The sequence below is a fragment of the Rhinolophus ferrumequinum genome, chromosome 18 (genome assembly GCF_004115265.2).
Source record: "Rhinolophus ferrumequinum isolate MPI-CBG mRhiFer1 chromosome 18, mRhiFer1_v1.p, whole genome shotgun sequence".
Lineage (NCBI taxonomy): Eukaryota > Metazoa > Chordata > Mammalia > Chiroptera > Rhinolophidae > Rhinolophus > Rhinolophus ferrumequinum.
This window is the reverse complement of record NC_046301.1, coordinates 4,424,526-4,443,576: the sequence shown is the minus strand read 5'-3', so window position 1 is coordinate 4,443,576 and position 19,051 is coordinate 4,424,526. Positions and strand designations below refer to the sequence as shown.

Below are 19,051 nucleotides of genomic sequence, written 5' to 3'. Positions count from 1 at the left end.
TTGAGTTAAATATGCATATATCATAATGGCTGGAAGCTAGTAACTCCATACAATGTTGCACATGGAATACTTAGCTGCTTTGTGAAGTGAAATATAAAATTAGGATAAAAAGCACGTTCTTGTGCAAATATTTTCCACTGTATTTCGGTCCACACACACAAACTGATGTCCTCTAAAAAACGGGAGCTTGTAATTTAGGATGCTGATGGTTTGTTTGGGAGTCAGGAGCGAGGCTGGGAGCATAACATAAAAATGAATGTGTTGCATCTTCCTGTTGGATTTGTGACTACCCCAGGCAAGAAAACGGACAGTGGCCGTGACCTACAGGGAAGTTCTGTATGCAGAGAATGAAAGTTAATGAGGTGGGTTAGGCAATCAGGCCAACACAGCCTCCAATTCACCTGAGTCCACAAACATTCTGTCCACTTTGGGGTAACTCGGTGGACTGTGTGGCACGGCCCCCTGAAAGCCACCAAGGCGTCATTCACAGCTCAGACTTGAAAAGCCACGGGTGGTTTATAATATAAAGTAAATTTTTTAGCTGTTTTGTTAGTATAATTTCCATTTTCCAAGTGACTTTTAACACAAATCTACCCTGCAAATCTAGCTGGAAAGGGAAGAGCAATGGGGGCAAAGGAGGTGCAGTCTGCAGCACTGGGCCTCCAGGCCAAAGGCTCTTCTGGAAAGGTCCCTAGAAATCCTGAGATCCGTGTGGACTCAGCTTCCTGTGACACTCATATACATTAAAAAGGATGAAAACTTAACCCGCGTGGGAGAGTGCCACCTGCTTATGACACCAGAATCCATGGTGCTGCCATGCATTCCTTTGCCACCTCTCCAGGCAGGTGTGGCCAGAGGAGCTGTGCGGGCCATCTTCCTCAGCCATTTCTAAGGGACGGTGTCAGCAGTGTCTTCCCACTAACCCTGCTGAGACAGTCACTCGCCCACCTGAGACAAGGCTTGTAGCCAGTGAACCGAGCGCTTTTGGGGCACAATGTGCCCCGGGAAGTTCTGTGGACCCTCCACCCCAAGCTGCAGACCCAGGTGAATGGGGACTTCCGCTTCTATGTGATACAGAAATACGGGCCCCTAGGACTCTGAGGCCCCAGCCACAAGTTAGCTTTTTTGGTGGACCCAGAATTGACAAAGCTGCCTCTGCCCCGAGCATGGCCAACCCCAGAAAACTGTCAGAAGCACTGGCTTCTGTAATTTCATGCCTCTTCTCCAGACTGTAAAAAAGCTGACCACAAAAACTACAAGTAAATTAGCAAACCGACCAATGAGCCAAACACGGGCTGACACCAGAGAGTGCTGAGGATGACAGGATGGCTCTCAGGTGCTCTTTGGGGTTCTGGAAATCCAAGAAAGGTTATTTACAGCCTATTTACTGATGCGAAAATAACAGGCAGAAGGTGCCTTAAACTGCCACTGTCACCCCGACACCCTCGGACTGGCTACTGTAGCACCGTCGTGGTTCAGGTAGAGAGGCTCTTCTGAAGGAAGCACTGCTGCTCTTTGCTCCCCTCCTGAGTGCCAGGCTTGGGACTAGTTACCAGGCAGGGCGCTCCTGCTTCAGAGGTCTACACAAGGTCAGAAGGGCGATGCCGCGTGGAGGCGGGATGAGATTTCCTTATGGAAGAAGCATTTCTAGGGCTGTGTGAAGGCATGCGTCCTGGGGGTCTACAAACATGCATTTTCTGAGAGAAGGTACTTTGAAGGTCTCTGTCTCACAGAGGAAGACAGTTTCCCCAGCGGGCACATGGCGGAGCAGGCCTGACATCTGGACAGTCTGCATGGGTCCTGCCCACTACTCTGGGGGCCCTCATGTGGGCGGGAGCCTGGCTGCACACACCTTCTGTGCTGGGAATGAGCCATTCAGTGACACACGCGATGCACAAGTCACACGGCAGGTGTGGCCGGCCTCCACCTCCTCCCTAAGGAACCGCCCAGCCTCTGACCGCACGTCAGTGCCACCCCACGCGCTTCAGAGTCCCCGGCACAATTCATGGAGATCTTCTCTGCCTCTGTTCATTGTTCCACATTTGGTCTTGAAGCAGCGTGCATTGCATTTCTTCAGAAAATGTTGCTTCCTTCCAAAACACTGCACGAAATGCTGGCTGGCTGCCTGCCGTGTCACCAACCTCAGGAACTCTGCAGCCCCCAGCCCTCTCATCGCAACGCCCGCGTGGAGGCGCTGTTTCACGTTTGTGATCTCCCTGCAACCATCGGCTTCTGCTGTGCTAGTGAGTGACACAAACACTTTAATCTCCCTTCAGCCAAAAGAAAGATTTGCTACTCAGACCCTGAAATAATAACTGATTTCCCATTCCATGACAGTCTGGCATTTCCTGGAAAATGCAGCGTCAGTAACTATTTTTGAGGCACCTCCGCAGTGGCCCTCGGGTGGGGTGGGGTGTGTGTGTTAAACCAGAAGCACGTGGGCTATGCTAGTCCAGGAGCACCTGCAGTGACCACCATCAGGCGACCCGCGCCAATAACGAGGGCTTCTGAGTGCAGGCTCTGCGTGAGCTCACACACTGCTCTGTGGACAGAGCACGTCCCCCTCGGGACTCCCCTGCCAACAAAGCCGCGGCTTAACTGATCCCTCCGTCCATCACTCTGGAGTTGTTTATTGGTTTGCGTGGTTTGCATGCTCAGCCTCGGATAGGAGGACCCGTAAAACAAGCACTGTGGACTTCAACCTAGCACCTCCCAAATCTGGGTCCCAGAGCTTATTCATCCCAGTTGGTTCCACATCTGCAGTTTGATTAGCTGTCATTAGCGGATAGTTTGGTTCATTTATTATAAAAATGACCTAGTTAAAAAAAATTATTACTTAAAGCAAGGGAGTGATGATTCACATTCATGATTCTCAAACTTGATTATGTATTAGTCACCTAGGAGCTTTCACCCTACTTGATGCCCAGGCTACATCTAGATTAGTTATGATGGTGTCTCAGGGGTGGTGCAGAGGGACCCAGGGATCATACACCGTAAAGTTGCCTGGGAGACTCCATCGTGCAGCAGAGTTTGAGGACTGCTGATTTACAGGGAGGTTTATAAAAACGGTGATATTCAATTAGACTTGTCACAATAGGGAACACTGCCAGAAGCATTGTATGAATATAAACTCATTTCACCCTCACTACGACCTTATCGTTTCCACCATGTTACAGTTGATGGACATAAGGGACAGAAATCCAGTGACTGGTCCAAGTCACCCATGTTGTAAGTGGCAGAGACATGACTTTTGGCTGCCAGCTTGGCTCGTCACCCTTACAGAGTCCTCCCTCCTGTTAGGTTTTTCTGCTCTTAGGAGAGCGTTGTCACAGCTGTGGCAGCAACACACCCTCCCAGGCACACCTCTCAGTGCTGTACACACAGACACACTGATGAGGACGCAAAAGTTCTGAATAAACGCCAGCTCTTAACAGGAAGTGCTTGGTCTACTCTCAGAACAAACCTCTTTTTCCAAAGTTTACACGACTTTAATCAAACCACATACTATGTACCTGGGTCTTTAGCTTAAAACCATTTGTTAACATTGACAATGTACTTTGCCATGAAGTCTTCTTAATACAATTGTCCCGCTTTTCATTTTCTTAAGCAAACATGTGATTCTTCCCCAAAATACAGACAAACCAACCTACGGCCCCTCTTGCTCTCCCCTGCTGCCTCGCTTTCACAGAGCCTGTCGGTGTTCCCTGCAGCCCTCTCCTAAGGGGCAGGCTCTCTCACCATGTGCTAGCCATCTCCCCAACTTTCCTGAGTCACCCCTTTCAGCTTTCGTGACCCTAGTTCCGCACAGAAACAACGTGCTCGTGGACCCGCCATACTCATGAGGAGAACTTGACCACGAGAATTACTCTGATTTATCATATTATTCCTATACATCAAATAGCATGTGGCACATCCTGGGAACAATATGTGTTTGAGGAATGAACAAATGGGTATTCTGATACTCTTTTTCCTAAGGCTGGAGGCTGTGATTCCTGCCTACCAAAGCCAACTGGCTAGAAAATGTAAACAGACACATTCCAAGCATGTTCACATCCAAAATTAAAAATTTTAGATTTTGACATTCCTGATCACTCTACTTTTTAAAATATTTTGCTATTTTATATATATTTATTGTAGGAAAAAATAGAAAATACTTCTCACTAAAACAAAGCAACTAAAACACAGGTACTTACACCACCCAGAAATACCCACTGTTAGGCATCATCTCTTCGTTTACTATGCACGTGCATTCTTGCATCTGTTAAATTGAATCATGCTTGACTCAGGGAGCCATATATCGTGTGAAATCATAGTTTTATTAGAACACTTGTGGACAAGTCAGCTACACATTAGGGAGGTCAAACGAAAAGCTCCCTCGAGGGACCCTCAGACCTTTCTAATATTCAGATCTGGTGCTCCATCAGTGGTTGAATCCTTAATTAACATTTGTGTTTGAAAGAATGAACCCTAGAAAACCATGAAATAGAGAAAGTTACTCTCCAGTGACTATATATAGGGACAAAAAAAAAGTTTAACAAAAATGAGAACATTTCCTGAGGGTTTTGAGTCTTCAACTCCTAATTCTTTTAAACCTATGCTTGCTGTTTTATTTTGACAGAACAAAATCATAATAACTAATGTTTATCAACCACTTTCATTGGGCGCAGTGCTAAACAATTTGCATGAATTATTATTATTTTTTACTGCTCACAATAGAATCATCAGGTAGGTATTACACTCCCAGGTTGTAGTCACGGAAACGGATGCTTAGAAAGAAGAAGAAAGTCTGCTGGCTCTGCATTGAGTGACAGAGCTGGGGCTCATGGGTAAACAGGTTATATCCTGACCACAGTGTCCTGCTGGTACTCTAGCAACACTTCTTAAAAATGTCGTCCTTGAACAAAACTTGTTTTTACTAAAAACCTGTGCTGAAAAGCTCCCTTTCTGTATTGAGTCCCTCTAGAATTTTACTGGAGCTGGCCCCCATTTTCCATCTTGGGGAAATTGAGAATTTACCCATGTCTAGTCTACACTGTTTGTCTTGGTCTTCTGATTTCCTAAAGGTTTTCAGGGGCGGTTCTTCAGCTACGTTGGTTAAGCTAGTTCTGTTTTGCGGTGCCACCATCTGTTGCTGACCTGGTCTGACCTGGAGCGTCCACTGGACAGCAGGCAGTGCAGCTGAACCCGTGAACTAGCTGGTAGATACGCTGTGTCCAGAACACACAGCAACAGCACAAATTTTCAGTCAACAGCAGAAAAGACCATTTTTCTCAGTGTAGAGCCATTTCCTATACGGCTCCTGTCCAAAGCCCGCCAAAGATGGTTGGGATTCAGGGCTGGTCGTTTTCGAGGCGTGAGTGGTTGGTTATATCTTCCCTAAGCCTCTCCTCTTGAGTCAAATCACTAGAAAGCAGCACACCTGCGTTTTACATTTTATTATAGTGGCTCTTCGTTTTATAGAACTGTGACATGAATTTTGCCATCAGCTTGCATCAAGTTTGCCATTACAAAGGGCTGTGTGCAGAAGGTCCACTGCAATTGAAGACACCATGTATTGTATGCTTCAGGGTTTCTCATAAAAACGAATATGGTAAATTCCTCCCAGAGCTCAGAGCCAGCAAAAGGCTGTCTCTTCCGACCTACCAGTACGCTTGCTTGCTTTTCTTAAGTAGTGCTCCTTTATCTTTTTCTTTTGGCCCTGGCACTTTCCTTGTCAGGAAGCTGGTGGCTGAGTAACCTTCTTCGCTGCTGCAGCTCCCGGTAACCTACGTTTGCTGGTACAAACACCTGCTCAACTAACTGCCTTCATTGCCAACCTCCTGCCTCCATCACTCCCCACCCTCCTTCTTTTTGGTTTGTGCCAGTAGGTTTACAGCTTTTTGCTAGGTAGTCAAGACAGTGTGGGCTTAGAGTCTAACTGCCTGGAATTTTGAGAAACAAACCAACAGTTCTTAGCTGTGTGACCTTGAGCGAGTTTCAGAGTATTCTCTATGCCTCCCTTTTCCATTTATAAAAAGAGGATAATAAAAGCACCTGTCTCAGATGGTCATTGTGAAAATTAAATAAAATGATGCCAGTAAAGCACGATTCAAAGATGTTATTATTACTGCAATTTTTTCCCTTTTTTAAAAAAAGTCGTGGTAAGATAACATAAAATTTACTACGTTAACCATTTCTAAGCGTACAGTTCAGCAGTAAGTACATTCACGTTGTCATGGAATCTCCAGAACTCTTTTCATCTTGCAAAACGGAAGCTCTACACCTATTAAACAGTAACTCCCCTGACGCTGCTCCCTGCAGCCCTGGCACCGCCATCTACTTTTATCTCTGTGGATTTGACTACTCGAGGTGCCTCAGATAAGTGGAACCATACTGTATGTGTCCTTTTGTGATTGGCTTATTTCACTGAGCAAAGTGTCCTCAACGTTCATCCATGTTGTAGCCCGTGTCAGCGTTTCCTTCCTTTTTAAGGCTGAGTGATACTTAGTGGTGTGGATAGACCACATTTGGTTCATTTGCGATGGACACGAGCTGTGTCTGCCTCTTGGCTGTGGTGAAGATACTGCTGTGACCGTGGATGTGTATCGATGCTATGTGTCCTGATGGTGTTCTGTGCCTGCTTCTTCCTGTCTTTTCTCATTGTGAGACTCGCCTACTATGCGTGAGAAATCTAAATTTTAGATCTTTTCAAACCTCCTTAGCCAGTCTCTATTTTAGAAACTCAGGCCAAGAAATCCTGTGGACCTTTCTAAACATCACTGTCTTGTTTCTTGAAGTTAAGCGTCTCTGTCTGACTGCAGATAGCATGTCCTACCTCAGCTCATACTCAATCTTCTCAAACTTCCTGCCACTCCCACCACGCCATCAACACTGGTCAGAATTAGAAATTAGATTTAGAAACAGAACATCAGTTCTACCAGACACTCCTTCCTGCTGCGTGACAAAAGTCCCAGCAAGGGAAGAAAACATTTACCACTTATTACACTTTTAGATTACTTACACCTCCAGCCAACGTCTAGTTAACCCCCTTGTAATCTTTTCTAAGGAAGACTTGTGACTGGCAAGATAAACTCTAGAACATTCCCATAAGAGTACCGCTTGCCTCTTCTTTGACGTTTATCCAAATACTTTGTCCCATATTCCTCCCCTCCAGGGTAGAAAGCTCTCCAGTGCTTCTCTTTCACTCACTCAGCTTGTTTCTTTTGGAAGAGGGACCCTCTTTCCCTGCTGTCCTCTCGTCATGAGTGTTGGCAAGTATCAGAAGCCAATCCTGCCTTCCTGCCTTGTATTTCCCAGCACTCCTAGCGTAGTCGTTGCTACCTGAGTACCTCTGCGGAGCTGTACCCTCCATGTGAAATAAGTGCCCTTACTTTCATCTCTACCCTTCCTTCGAGGCCCGAGTCACGCTCTGCTTTCTCTCTGCAGCATTTGCCGATCTGTCTTTGCTTGCATTTTGAGAACGTGTCTTTTCTTTGTATGGATGTGGCACTTACCGCCTTGCTTTGGACTGTGGATATCTGTGTCCATTCTGCCTCTCCAACAAGATCAGGGGTTGGCAAACTTTTTTTGCACAGAGTCAGATAGTAAATATTTTCTGCTTTGAGGGCCATACAGTCTCTGTCGCAAACGTGCAACTCTGCTATTGCAGCGTCAAAGCAGCCATAACACCGTATAAACAAATGAGGATGACGCTGTTCCAATCCAACTTATTCTCATAGACACTGAAATTTGAATTCCACACAATTTCCATGTGTCACACAACATATTCTCCTTAGGATTATTTTTCAACCATTTGAAAATGTAGAAACCATTCTTTGCTCCTGAGCTGTACAAAAACAAGTAGTGGACCTTTTGTGGCCAGGCTGTGGTTTGCTGATCCCTGGACAAGAATGCGCTGCCCAGAGGGTGGGCTGTGTTCCGTGCCCGTGTGCAGGCCACGGTGCTCTGCCACCTGGAGGTGCCTCTTCCAGGCAGGGCTGCGGCATACACCTGCCCGCTTCTCAGATGACATGATTGTCTATGTAGAACATCCCAAGAAATCTACAACAAAAACAACAAAATGCCAGACTCCTCCCAAAACTAATAAGTGAATTCTGCAACATTGTCGGTTTCAAGACCAACATACAAAAGGAATCACATTTCTACATACTAGCAGTGAACATGTGGACCTGAAAATTAGGGATACAATACCATGTACACATACTGCAAAAAAGGTAATACTTAGGTAATGCGATCTAACAAAATGTACAGGACTTTGTGCTGAAAACTACAAAATGCTGATGAAAGAAATCAAAGATCTCAACATATGCTGAATATAATAGTCACAGATCTGAAGCCTCAACTTAGTAAAAATGTCCATTGCTATCAAAATGCCAGCAAGGCTTTCTGTAGACACAGACACGTTTATTGTAAGGTTTATCCAGATAGGCACAGGCCCTAGAATACCTAGAATAATTTTGGAAAAGCAGAATAAAGTGGGGGAAATCTCTACCTGATTTCAAGACTTATGGCTACAGTGCTGTTTGGTATTGGAGGACAAACACACACAGATCAGTGGGACAGGATAGAGAGATCAAAATGTTAAACATAAAACCATAAAACTTTTAGAAAAAGACATAGGAGGAAATTTGGGGAACATAGGATTTGGTGAAGAGTTAGACTGGACATCAAAAGTATAATCAGGGCAGCCGGATGGTCTCAGTTGCTTAGAGTGTGAGCTCTCAGCAAGGTTGCCAGTTCAATTCCCACATGGTCTGGTGGGCTGCGCCCCCTGCAACTAAAGATTGAAAACGGCGACTGGACTTGGCGCTGAGCTGCGCCCTCCATGACTAGATTGAAGGACAACGACTTGAAGCGGATGGGCCCTGGAGAAACACAGTGTTCCACAATATTCCCCAATAAAATTTTTTTTAAAAAAGTATAGTCAATAAAAGGAAAAACTGATAAACTACTTCCTTGAAATTAGAAACTTTGATCTGTGAGAGACACTTTAAGAGGACAAATAACAAGGTAACAGAAGAAAATATTTGCAAATCACTTAAAGAACTGGTATCTGGCATATAAAAGTCCCCTTAAAACTCAACAGCAAATAAACCAAACAATTCAATTAGAAAATGGGCAAAATACAAGGAAAGATCTGGAATGGCTGGTAAGCACATGAGAAGGGGTTCAACATCATTAGCTGTTAGAGAAATGTGAGTTAAAACTCAGTGAGATATCACTACACACTAGAAATGCTAAAAACCAAAACAGAATAAAACAGTGACATTACCAAACGCTGGCAAGGACCCGGAGAAACTGAGTCTCATACTTTGCTGGTGGAAATGTAAAATGGTACAGCCACGCTGGAAAACAGTTTGACAATTTCTTAACCTAAATACATCAACCATAGACTCAATGACCAAACATGTTGGCATTTCCCAGAGAAATGAAAATACATGTCCACACAAAAACCTGGACATTATTCTTCTGAGCAGCTTTATTTGTCATAGCCCCAGACTGGAAATAACCAACGCGTCCTATCTGTGAATGGTTCAACAAACTGTGGCTCATCCTCAGAGGGGAAAAAAAAAAAAAAAAAAAGAGCTACAGCTGTACCTAAGCTCTGAAGGGTGTCATGCTGAGTGAAAAACAGCCAACACCCAATGGTTATTTACTGTATGGTTCCACTTACACAACTGTCTGTCAACAGTACGAACATGCATTAGCCATGGGCAGGGCTTAGAGGCTGTGGGGAAGGTTCTGCGAATGACTTAAGGGGTCGCAGGCGGGAGATGGTGGCGACAGTTTTCTGCCTCGATTTTGGTGATGGTGATGGGAATAAGCGCTTGGGATCAAATGACACAGACCCCCCTCCCCCCCTCCCCCACACACACACTTCTTGTACCAGGTCAAGGTCCTGGTTTTGTATTGTACCGCCGCAGTGAAGATGGAATGGGGAGAAACCAGGAGAAGGAATCGCGGGACCTCTCTATACTATCTTTGCAATTTCCTGCGTGTTGCAATTATTTTTAAAATTACAGAAAAGAAAGTGCCTCACATTATTTCCTAAGAGGAGAAACCGAGAGATGGTGGAAAAGCCCAGTGCTGGCTTTTACATGCGCACAACCTGGGGCAAAAGCAAGGCGAGGCGGGCGGAGCGGGAGCGGGTGGCTCGGTCTCGGAGGGTGGGAGGCGGCGTCTGCGCGCCGAGTGCAGCCCCACCCTCGCGCGTGGGGCAGAGCCTGGGCGCCACAGGCCGGGACCGTCGGGCGGCGCCCCGGCACTGCTGCGGAAGAGCGGGAGCCGCACTTTGTTGGAGTCGCGGACGTTTGGGTCAGGGGGACAGCCTCCGCGCTCTGGCTTCCCGCCTCTTGGCGGCGGGTCTGCTTGCTCCGACCCGCTTCCCGTCCCCGCACCTGCCGCGCGCAGCCTGCGCCCCCAGTCGGAGCCCAGCTGGTCCCCGCGGCGCGCGGAGCACCATGCAGTCGCTGAACATCACCCCGGAGCAGTTCTCCCGGCTGCTGCGGGACCACAACCTGACGCGGGAGCACTTCATCGCTCTGTACGGGCTGCGGCCGCTCGTCTACACGCCCGAGCTGCCCGGACGCGCGAAGCTGGCCTTCGTGCTCACCGGCGGGCTCATCTTCGCGCTGGCGCTCTTTGGCAACGCGCTGGTGGTCTACGTGGTGACCCGCAGCAAGGCCATGCGCACCGTCACCAACATCTTCATCTGCTCCCTGGCGCTCAGCGACCTGCTCATCGCCTTCTTCTGCATCCCGGTCACGATGCTCCAAAACATCTCGGACAACTGGCTGGGGGGTGAGTCCGCCCGCTTCACCTGGTCCCGGCCTTCCCGGGGACCCCTCCCCCCGCTCGCACGCACCCTGTGCCTCTGACTTCTGACATTCCTTCTCCGGCCCAGGGATCCGCGCCCTTAGAACTTCCTCACCTGCGCTCCCTGGGAGCTAAGTTCTTTGCCGCTTGGGTCGAGCGGTTTTCTTCTTGTGTCTGAGAGACGCGGGTTGGGGAACCGCCTAGGAAAGGTCCGGGGCCCAGAGGGAGGGAGTCGCGCCGCTCTTCAGTCATTTCAGCTCCCTTTTCCATAATTACCAGGACTTTTCCTATTTTTATATAAAAGTGAGACAATTATTTCAAACAATAAAAGCCCCAACATCCCGTCACTGCCTCAAGGGCCAGGTCCACTCCCCACGTGCCTGTGTGGCTTCCAGGCAGTTATCTGTGGACCAAGATCATGTATGGACTTAAAACTTTTGAAAAACAAGTAGAATACATTTGCAGAAGAAAAATATCTTGGACCCGTCCTTCTTTTTAAAAATTGGATTAGCCGACTCACGTAGGGAGAAGGAATGCAGAAAAGACATGCCCTCCTGACTGGTAAAGAGGAGTAATTTCTCCTCCTTCCTTAGAACGGAGCAGGAAAGGCAGGGAAGACACCTGAAGTCACTGAGTTGGAGCAGGGTGTGGCGGTTGGGAGAGAAAAGACACTGCTCTTCCCTAAATGATCCAGTCCTTACACACACACACACACACACACACACACACACACACACACACACACAGGAGAGTTTGTCCCGTCAGCCATCAGCGGAGTGCGATGTGTTCTCACCACTGCCTACCGTGTCCCTTGGGGAGGATACATGGGTGTACCCGCATTTTCAGGGGTGGGTGTATTCTTGTGGCCACATCAAAATTCTTAGAAAGTGGTGAGAAATATAGAGAAAATCTGAGAGAAAGGGATCATTACACCTCCAAGCCCTGCCATTTCCACCTCCTTGCTAATTCCATTTAATCTCGTGGAAAGTGCTTCTTTCATCCCACCAGTACCGATCTGAGATCTGCAGTTTATCTCCCTGTCATTACTTTTTCCCCATTAATTTGCACTGAGTTTAGTGTTAGTCAGGTTTAGGGTCAGGATGCTAAAACCTGTGATTCACAGCTCATCTATAATGTGATTATTTCCCCAAATGCACAAAAAAGTGACACATAATACTAAGAGGTGTAAATTGGTTTATGGATTATAGATTTTCTTATGCACGTGGAAAAAATCATTGTACTTGGGCATTTTCAAGTTACCCAGTGCAACCGAGTCCATAAAATTAATGGGACAACTTTTGATCATCCTATGTAACTTATTTTTTGAGGAAGAGGCACAGGAGTTATTTCTAAATGTTTGTGAGGACAGATTTAGGAAGCATACTTATATTGCTGGATGATTATAGCTCCATATTTAAAGGAAAACATCATTAAGCAAAGTGGGATCTTATGCTGGGAAACAAAAGACCCAGATTCCTACTTTGGCTCTAATACATGTTAATTCCACATGTCTGGACCTTAGATTTTCAATAAAATATTAGGGATTGTAGAAGCTTGGAAGCAGAATGACACATATCTTTAACCCCTGGCTGTGCTGGAGAATAATGGGTGGGTGAGACCGCATGGTGTGTTACCCTGCCCGAGGACGTAGGTGAGCACTGCAAAGGTTTTTCTCAAACTTTGTTTCCTTGCTTCCCAGTTCATGGAGGACAGACATTTCACTTTAATTCTAAATGCTGAAAAAGGGTCATGAGTTGCTTATGTGTTTTATAGGGTTAGTGTGAGAATAGAGTGTGTTAGTAAAAGTGCTTTGAAAAAAATGGATCACTCCATGAAAATGTAAGCTATTAATTCTGTTAAGGAGTGATTAATTAGAACTGGCCTGTATTTACCTGGAACCAGATTTGTAGAATAAATATTCTTATAAGTTGGGTAGGCAACACCAAAATTGAAGTTTGGGAGAGAGGAGAGAGCTTACAGAGGTACTGGAGATAGTGATGCAAAGAGAATTAGACTGTACTTTATAGGCAGTCTGAAAATAATTGCAAAACTGCATCGATAAATTAACCAAAAGGAAGTTCAAGGCGATGTAGTGTGAGTTGAAAATGAATTTGCAGTTCCATTATTTCATGAAACTCCTGCGGGTCTCCTTTGTGGAAAAGCATTCTACCTTGGGAATCCAAAAATGAATAAAGCTCATCTATGCCTTTTTGGACCTCAGAGAGTAGGAAATACCCCCAAAATGAGCCACAGTAGGACTTGATGGAGAGGAAGCACTCGCTGTGGGAGTGTGAATGAGGTGAAAGGTTTCACCAGGGTGGGGTGTTCGAGCTGGATCGTGAAGAATAATTCAGACCGTTGCCAGCAGAGAAAGGATGATGGAGTGTGTTCTAGGACAGGGTCAACCCAAAGTTTGCAGGAGAGAAAGAAGGTCAAGTATTTCAAGAACTCCGTCTAAGGCATTTCAAGAATATACAGTCTATCTGTGGGGAATGGTGGGAAATGAGACAGAAAGGTAGGTGAGTGCAACGGGGGAAGGAAAAGTACGTTGAAAGTTATATAAAACCTAAAATATGAATTCCCCTCAAATTCCTTCAGGGAGGCAGGGAACATAAACAGAGCAAGTGGGAGACCCCCGTGAAGCACCAGGGGCAAGACTGCTGCAGGCAGGGGTGTGTGCCCAGTACTGCCACTTCTTCTTTTGCTGCTGTTATCACTCTTACTATTTTTTCCAGGGAAGCTAGGAATACATATTTTCATGAGGTTGGCATTTAATTCAAATTTAAAAAGTAACATGCAGTTGGGTGAAAGCAAACCTCTCTGAGTTTGGCTACAAATAATTCACGGACCTCATTGGTGACTTCCCAACAAAGTGTCTCTCTCAAACGCTTCTGACCTTTCGGACGATGGCAGGCCTGGGAATGACCAACTGACTTTTTTTCTCCTTTTTGGGGGCCGCTCACCTGCCTTGCTAGGGAGCAACAGCATCGTGAGTCAGAGCCTGCGTTTTCACATGCTCCCCCTAGCCGGTGATTCACACTAAAGTCTGACATGCACGATGCTCAGTAATGGTTCTCAGACCTGGCTGCACAGACTGTCCTGAGAGGCTTCTAAAACCCATCTGTGCCAGCCCCAGACTACTGACTAGTCCGGACCAGTTCTATCTGACTCTGGAGCCAGCTCTCACCCTCTGTGCACAACTCTACATAGTTCCTCGTTCAGGGACATCATGCTGCTGGCCTGAAATAGGTCATGTGGGAGTTTACACTGTGGAAATCGGCAGCTACAAATTAGGACTTTAAAAACAAACCTGAGACCGTTGGTTTCCAGCATACTGCTCAGCAAAGAAATTGGCCTTCCTTTTGTACCTTGATGGCACCAGGGGAGACCAGGTGTATCCATAAACATTTAGCTTTTTCCATGAATTACACTCGTCAGAAGGAGATACAGGGTCCTCAGCAGCTAAGCTGCCAGCCCAGAGGCAAGCTGCCATGCAATCGCTTTTACACGGCTGCATTGCCGTCCTAATCTCATCTACCTGTGGTCCACCGGGTGGCTCACTTCCACACTACTCCCCAGACCTTGTTCCAACATGGAGTTAGCAGAAGAGGGGCTCTTTGCCCCAAGAATAAGGAATAGCATTTGCTTATGACTTTTATCACTCATGTGAGGATGGCGTTGTGTTCCCATAGCAGTTACGAGTCCGGCCCTGAAGCTCTGTGCCCTTCTGATCATCTCTGATCTATTTGGTCAAACTCCAGCAATGAACTTGCCCCTCGTGCTCTTGGTCAATGGAATTTCCCTCTCCTTTTCTGCAGCATGTTCTTCCTCCTTTTATCTGTTTCTTCACAATATATAAAAATTCCTCGAAATTCATTCACTGAACATGCTTTGTTTCTTCCAGGTCAACTCAGTAACCATAGATTTGGTTTCTGAACAGACATTTTGCTCCCTTCTAGAAGATTCCATAAACATCTCTTCCTTCTTTCTTTGTTTTCTTTATGTCTCCATCTCTTTCTTTATGTTCTGCCTTGATGGTTCTCACACTTCTGGTTACTTTTAAGAGTGTGTCCACTGAAGCCTCGTATGCAATCTCTTCTCTTTCCTCATTCATTTCTGCACAAAGGCTGCAGTCAGGACTCTCATCTCTTTGCTGATGATGCTGAAATCACTATCTAATCATTATTGTAAGCCACAGTCTCTCCCTGATCCGAAGATGAGGCATTTATTTGCACGTGGCTCTCTTATTGGCATCCGACGTTCTCCCCTCTGCCCAGGGTCTACACTATTGTTAGTAGGCCTACAAGTCGCCCTTGCATTTGCCATTTCTGAGGTATCTGCTATGTGTGTGGGGTATCATAGGTGTGGAGAAATCTGTGTCCTTGTGGAATAGACAGGTGTCAGTCAGAGCAAGAAGGGGAAGGAAGCATTCAAAGAAAAGATGGGGGATGCAGGGGTTCCAGAGTGCACAGAGGGGACACAGTGGGAGTGTGGGGAGTGGGGTCTTAAATAAGAGTGGGGGATATGCAGAGCCTGGATTAGGTCCAGGGGTGAGGGAGGGTCTGGGAGAATGGGGCTCATGGTGACTGAGATAATGTGAACTTCAGACATGGGAGGATGTATTCCGAAGACCTCCCAGAAGGCGGTAGAAAGTCAGTTCAAACTCCAGCCTCCTTCTGGCTCTCAGCATCAACAAGGTGGGATGGGGAGTGTGGGGGAGGGGGTAGATGACAGCCTGGTAGGAACCTCAGGACTCTGTGCCCACCTCCATCCAGCTGTGGGTGTGGCCACAGCCAAGGGACATGATGGTCTCCCCATGTCCCTTGCAATCCCACTGAGGGTGGTGAAAATAATTTTCTAATGGTGGCTGGCAAATTGACTAAAGCAATCCCAAGAAAGGAGTTCCCAAAATGCCTAAGTGTTGGCAGCATCGTTAGGAGACGGGCATATCCACACATGTACTGCACTCAGCCAAAGACCACTCGCTTGGGTAAGGAAATGTAAAATTAATTTTCTCGGCAGCTGATATGAAAATTCCTCTTAGGGCCATGATGCTCCATCTTGGCAGCACACAGGAATCACATGGGGAGTTTTCAAAACCATGCCTGGTTCCTACCCCTACAGATTCTGATTTAATTGGTCTGAGTGTGATACCCGGCTATCAGATTTTCAGAAGAAAAGAATTTGCTGCCAAGGTTGAGAACCACTGATGTAGTCTGAGTGCTGACAGCGCCGAGGCTTGGGCTGTAATGAGGGTTAAAAGAAATAATGGATGCAAAGTGCTCAAATAGCAGAGGGCCTGCCACGTATACCGGTGAAATGTACTTATTATGTTTTTTTAAAAACAGGCATTGAAGTCAGAATGCTTGGAAGACGCAGAAGTAGGTTGCATAAATGGAGTCCAACATGGGTGGCTGAAACAATTCTTTCATTGTACGCGGCCAATTACACTTTTACTAAAGCCCTTTATCTTGTTGGCGTCTTTCTAGATGGATTTGGAAAGAAGTCAAAAATGATGAAAAGGTGGGGATAGAAGAAATACAAAGAAAGATAAGAAGAACTGTTCTCTCGCCTGGGGAACAGGAGCCTAGTCCTAAATTAGCACGCCTTACGACAAGGTTTTACCCAGAGTCCAGTGCCTGGTGAGGGTGGGAGGCAGGCTGCCCAGGTCCAGGCTGCATCACAACAGGTCCCTTCTCTCTTTTTAACAGATAGAGTTTGCATACGTTTTAATATGAAAAAAAAATAAGGATTTTACTGGGAGGAGGAACCGGAAGGGGAGATGGAGGAAAAGAAAAAGCAGTCATGGCACACAGCATGAAAGATTTAAGTGAGTTTATAGAGATTTCGAGCTGGTACGTTGTGAAATGGGTTATTAAAGGAAGTTGGTGAACAGATCCGAACTCTTTGGGTCAGCTAAGAGCAGAGGGAGTAGACTGGAACTTCTGTTTTATTATTTGGTTAGTGGTTAGAAATTTTCACTTATACTTGTTATAATGATTTTCTATGACACGTCAGAAAGTTTAGGGTTTCTGGGAAATTTTAAATATAGTGAAGTTAATAAATAAAAAATCAACAGTATTGGGAGCTTAAAAAATCTTTTACCAGGAATGTTGAAAATTATTGGCAAAGAAGACTCTCATTAAAACAGAGAAGTGTATTTAAAAAAAAAATAAAGAAAAGAAATCAAAGGGAGGCCCAACAGCGACAGTAGTTTGGAAGTAAAACAGAAAGCTGTACCCTGGGCTAGACCCTGGGTGAGTTCCCTAGAATCAGATATGTACACACTTTGAGAAGGAAAGATGCCATAGGTCGATTTTCTCCGGAGGTGGGAAGTGGCAGTAGCCCCAAAAGCATTTATATAGATTCTCTCTACGTAGGACAAGAGCATTTTACAGTTAAAATAAGGGCAGGCAGGGATTTAGCAATGAGAATGTTTGAAAAATGGCACTGTGTGCCTAGGCGGCACAAAAAGAATGCCCTTTTAAATTTGCTTTCTCCACAACACAGCTCAGTTCTTTAACCAGTGGTCGGTTTATTAGGATTCTTATTTGCAAGTAGAGAAGGCCAACGTAAACTAACTCAGGGGAAGGGGGGACTATTCTGCCTTGTGGAACTGCAAGTCTCAGGGTTAGAGCTAGCTTCAGGCACGGCTGGATCTAGGTTCTCCAACGATGAGTCCAAGGCTTTGCCACCCTCCCTCTCTGTGCTCAGCTCTGTTCTTTCTAGCCTGTGGTTTCATTCCTGGGCTGTCTTGTCAGGTGGTGTGAGATGCTTCCCGGAGCTATAGGCTCACGTTTTCTTTAAAACTCCCTACCTCAACTCAAGTGACTATCCCCAGATGAACAGATAAGCAAAATGTGATATAGACACATAACAGAATGTCACTCACCCATAACAAAGAATGAAGATATTAAACACTGTGCTAAGTGAAATAAGCCAGACACAAAAAGACAAATTTTATGATTCCACCATGGACTATCTAGAACAGGCAAATTCATAGGGACAGAAAGTAGATTAGACATTACCCCGGGCTGACGGAAAAAAGAGAGGATCCTTCCTGGTAGCTACAGAAAATCCTGGAGGATTCCGGGCAGCTTGTCATTGTTCTCTTACGCATAGAACCAATCACTGTGGCCTTAGCTCTGAAATCTTCTGCTCAGGCCTCAGTCATGTGCCCCAGGCTGGTGGGAAGGTGGAGGTCGGGAGGTCTGGGTCACCCCCTCCTGAATGACTTGGGGGAAATTCAGGGGGACGGCTCCACCATGCTGGTCTCCCCATAGGTCATGTAGGCAAGACCTCACCACCGTCTGACCGCCCTGGCAGAATGCCTGGAGCTCCTGCCTGAGCAGGAGGGGAAAGCGGGGTGAGTAGCCAGCATCAGGCAGTTTCTTCCCCGGTCTCCTGGGAGACCGGCTGCTTCTCCTCCATCGCCCTAGTTTGGCTTCAGCCGAGCCCAGGACTTCCCACTGGGCTGCCACTTAAGGTCCAGCCACAGGCTGTTGTGTAAACCTTGCCCTGCTGCAGTTTAAGGTGGGCGCCTCCTCTCAGAGGGAGCTGTTGCCCACGCGGTGGTCACCTGTCCCTTCAGGTTCGGTGTCTTCCTCTGGGGCCAGGGACACGGGGAGCTGACACAGTGCCGGGGAGCTGACACCGGGCCTATCTTGCTTTGCTGTCTGTGTAATGAACTTCATTGTCTCCGCACCGACTGAATCTGGAAGTATGACAGGCCAGCTGCAGTAGGAACACGTGTGGCCCCGTTAGTGCCCGCGCTGCTGCTCGGTCAGGCTCCGCACTGCACAGGAAGGGCCGCTGGAGGAAGGCACGCAGGGCAGACAGACATGTTCGGTCGAGTTGCCCAGTTCGGTCTGCTGGACCGAGTTCAACCCGGGGGATTCGAAGCTCTTGAACACACGTTGTGTTTGAATTCTTTGGCGTCCTCCCAGGGGCCCAAGCCCTAGACTAGGTTACTCAGCATCACGCTGGACCAGAGTTTTGAATAGCCTCTCCCGTCCACCTCTCCTGGTCTGGGCTGGGTGTGGCCATCTCCTCCTCTGATGCTCCCGCCAAGCGCACACAGTTCTCCAGGGACCGGCCTGCCGGCTGCTGTCCTTGGTGCTGGACGTTTGACGCCTCCTTTGCTAAGGAGCTAGTGAGGGCGGTGAACGCAGTCTGAGAGCTTCATCTCGGCAGTTCCCGCTCAGTCTGTGTCTCTAAAAAACGATTCAGCAGAGCT

At 46.8% G+C, this 19,051-nt stretch overlaps 1 protein-coding gene across 1 annotated transcript in view; it reads left to right on the top strand.

The window, feature by feature from the left end:
- Positions 1–10,080: 10,080 nt before the first annotated feature.
- The window catches only part of QRFPR (pyroglutamylated RFamide peptide receptor), a 36,282-nt gene continuing 27,311 nt past the window's right edge, over positions 10,081–19,051 (top strand). Inside the window, exon 1 of the mRNA XM_033133505.1 lies at positions 10,081–10,800. Within this exon, the coding sequence (XP_032989396.1) occupies positions 10,098–10,800 (703 nt within the window). The 5' untranslated portion in view covers positions 10,081–10,097. The remainder of the gene's footprint in view (positions 10,801–19,051) is intronic.